This window comes from Pundamilia nyererei, unplaced genomic scaffold (assembly GCF_000239375.1).
Source record: "Pundamilia nyererei isolate P.nyererei 1_Seehausen unplaced genomic scaffold, PunNye1.0 scaffold00045, whole genome shotgun sequence".
NCBI classification, from domain to species: Eukaryota; Metazoa; Chordata; class Actinopteri; order Cichliformes; family Cichlidae; genus Pundamilia; species Pundamilia nyererei.
In genome coordinates this window covers 3,057,856-3,061,507 of record NW_005187446.1, presented here as the reverse complement: position 1 = coordinate 3,061,507, position 3,652 = coordinate 3,057,856, and the positions used below count along the sequence as shown (strand labels likewise).

At 40.6% G+C, this 3,652-nt stretch overlaps 1 protein-coding gene across 2 annotated transcripts in view; it reads right to left on the bottom strand.

Moving 5' to 3' along the window:
- Positions 1-208: 208 nt before the first annotated feature.
- The window catches only part of rps27.2 (ribosomal protein S27, isoform 2), a 6,111-nt gene continuing 2,667 nt past the window's right edge, over positions 209-3,652 (bottom strand). Inside the window, exons 4-5 of one of the 2 annotated variants that reach the window (XM_005732088.1) lie at positions 1,221-1,283; positions 209-874 (exon numbers count right to left, since the gene is read on the bottom strand). In XM_005732088.1, the coding sequence (XP_005732145.1) occupies positions 1,255-1,283 (29 nt within the window). In that variant the 3' untranslated portion in view covers positions 209-874; positions 1,221-1,254. Of the gene's footprint in view, positions 875-1,025; positions 1,284-3,652 lie in introns of those variants that run through there. The other variant, XM_005732087.1, reaches the window with a different exon arrangement.

Below are 3,652 nucleotides of genomic sequence, written 5' to 3'. Positions count from 1 at the left end.
ACACATTAAATCTAAACCCCTTATATTTGAATAGTGAAAAAGTGGTGGTATAAGGGTACTATATGATTAAAAGTATGAATAAAATATTAAATTAGAATGGTGATAGTGACATTAATATTAAAAAGAGATCATATAGAATACAAAGCTTATCCTGTGTTCGTCATTCAATAAACACAAGCCACACCAGAATCTCATTTCCTGTTTACCATAATTTTATTTGTTAGTGTCCAATACAAGCAAGACAATAAAAATGTAACCATAGCAACAACAAAGTTATCAAATCCCTCCGTCTCCTGATTTAATTTTCATATTTATTCAGTGTACAAATCACTGCTGTCACAGAGGCTGTGCACAGGGCCTACGTGCGCGCAAGCGTAAACCACAGGTGAGAGTAACCTGCGGCCACAACCTGCTCCTGCAGTGTCAGCCCTTTCAGAGCAACTGATTTTTCACAACCTGACAAGAATTCATCCCACATGATCATTTGCACAGAAAGCTCGCAAGCACACATAAATGCACAACCACACTGTTCATTGAAATTTAATTAACTTCCTTTTGTTTGTTTTTTTAAAGCAGAGCAAACAGTGTCCTTCCCTGAATAGACCCTCATTCAGACTGAGGGAACCCTGCACTGATGCCACTGACATCATCGCCTACTTTATAGTGCTGACATCACTGTGGCATTAAAACATAAGACACAAGAAATGTATTAATAATTATTCATGCAGAGTGCCCTTTTTACACAAGAAAACTCTGCAGTCAAGTCAACTTTCTTGAGACGTAGCCACAGTTTGCTTCCTTTTCTAGAGCTGGCCCCCTTGTTTCCAGAGGAACTTTGCATCTAGTGCTGGGCCTCATCTCTGACCACACCTTCCTGTAAATCATTGCTTAGTTGATGAAGGGTGTAATGCAAACAAATGCAAGACAAACAGAAACCCCACATGCATCGTGTCATCTTTAAAGGGTTGTCAGCGGACAAAAGCTGTGTTTTTTCCAGATAAAATGATGAGTTGAAAGATACCTAATGAGATTATTTATCAAATGAAACTTTATTTAAAGTGAACAATGAATCATATAAGCTGCTGGTGGTCTCTCAACAAGGCCAGGCATTTTTCTGCATATTAAGTAGATAGACTCACTCTTATATTACATGATTTAGCCATTCCCATTCCCTGCATCAGTTCTATGGCAGTGTCACTTGATGTCCATCAAGTTCTTACTCTTCTCAAGGATGTCGAACCCCATCTGATCAGGTTAGTGCTGTTTCCTCCTGAATGAGCATCCTAAAGAAAGAGGCGAGAGGTCGTGGCTCAGACACTGATAGAAATCAACAAGACAGCTTTATTATAAAACACTTAGAGAAGTCTTGGTTATATTATAACCTTATAATCCTCCATAAATATTGACAGCCTATAAAAACGACCAATCTTGCAGCAAGGTGTATCAACTGACTCCCTAACAAGAAGACATTCACCTAACAGTGAAGCTCATGCTACCATCTGCCTTCACAAAGGCTGAATCACCACTACACTCGTGGTTTTATTGCTCAGAGTTCCTGCTAAGAAGCTCCTGTTACCACAGCAGCGTGGGGTGGCTGTGACGATGACAATATCAGTAAAATTGAACCTTGAACCCTGAGGACATGAAACGCTACACATATAAAGGCTAATTTACATACAGGTGACAGGTTGTTAAACGGACCAACAGAAACTGATTTTTCCTCGTCGGGCTGAGCGGTGCAATCAGCCGATGCGATCAGCGCTATTTTATACAATAAAATAATTTCCCTCTTCCCAAGCACATCCATGCCACTACATACACACCACAAATATAACTATGTTTCTTAGCGAAGCACGACCAGGAATCCCATCACGTCTGCAGGGAAAATAGGTCAACGTGTGCAAAAGGAAGGAAAAGAAGAAAAAAAAAGTAGTCGAGGCTCAGAGGAAGAGATGCCATACTTTTTGGAGATCTTTTGTATTTTCCTCACGTCATCTCACTGACTGGATTACTTCAGTTTAGAAGTGAGGAAATGTAAGTGAAGGAAACTGTAAGGTGGAGATTTTTTCCCTGCGTACATGCTGATGAATGTTGGGATTTCCAGTTGCATTTGTTAAGAAATAGTTATGTTTTTGGTGTGACGCACATGTAGTGACTTGTGCAGAGTAATATTATAAACTGCTTGGCTGTGTTGGGAAAAGAAAATATTTTATTGCACAAAAAAAAAGTGCTGATCGCATCATGCGAACATCTGCTTTGCTTGACTGCACAGCTCGGTACACCCGGCCTGATGAGGAAAAGCTGGAAATGCTGAACTCCAACGTGTCGGCCTGGTGACTCAAACAGGCTCTCCTCCAATCGCTCCTCATTTATACAGTGCTTTACAAACCCAAATATTACAGGTAACAGCTGGATTTTCCCCATTTCATTTCATGTCCTCTTTAAAGGAGACCTATCACCTTAAATCTATACTGGGCCTACCTGTTAATCTGAAAAAAATAAATTAATTAAAATGTGTGTAAATGAAACGTTGTGCTTGCAGCCGATTGTGTAGGAATAGATCAGTGATGATGAATTCCTCTCACAACCACAAGAGTTACTGTATGCCTTAGTTGACACCCTGTTCATGAAGAAAACAATGAAAGGGCAACACAAAGGCAAATGTGAAAGAGTAACTGAGCGTGTGTACAGTCAAGTTCGACCACTCATCTCCGGCCACAAAATCTGGGGATTTAGGGAAAAGCTTCTGCCTTGGGTCATTAAAATATAATTCAGTTTTATTTACGTAGTGCCAATCCAGAGCAACCGTCACCCCAGAGGGGAGACAAATCTAGATTACATCAGGAAGAACACCACCCAACACAACTCTGCCGAAACAAACATGGGGGCAGCTAAAAGTAGCTTCGGTCTAAATTTGCATCAAATGCAAAAAATATTAGATTTAGACAAAAACTCCCGAAAATGTTTTGAAAAACAAGCTTTTAAAAGTTGTTTCCCCTCTCTATCGTTGCCATTAGAGAATCCTCCAAAAGAATCCCAAATTTAAATCTTTAAGCACCACCCCGCTCTCGCCATTTGTGTAGTTCTACACATATAGTTGAGATTTCTGGTTTTCCTGTACCTTCTGTCAGGCGAGCTTTCCCTCCTGTCGGCTGGCACAGGACCGTGGAGCAGCCGACACACAGAACTACAGTCTGAGCATGACTGAAGACTGTGGTGATCTTGTAGCACCCTGCAAACAGCACACAAACCAGTTAAACAACAACAACAACAACAAGATGTCAGGAGTACTCCTGATGACTGGTGTGTCGTTGCAGCCGTTTGTGTAGAAGAGTCACTTGAAGCTCATGTCACAAACGGCCACAACCGTCACTGTATGCCTTACTTGACACCCTTGACACTAACGAAGCAATGAAAGGGCAACACATAAAGGCAAGTGTAGCACAGGAGTGGAAGAAGTGCTCAAAGGTTTTCCAAAACATTAAATTACCCAAGTAAATACTTCTCCTGCACCATGACTTGCAAATGGGAAATACACCACTTTGATTTAAATCTGTAATTAGCTGCAGAACTCAAGCAAATGTGCTTATTGTTAGTGGACATGTTTCCATTTAAATCTTAAGTACAACTCATAAGTAAACTGACCTGGACA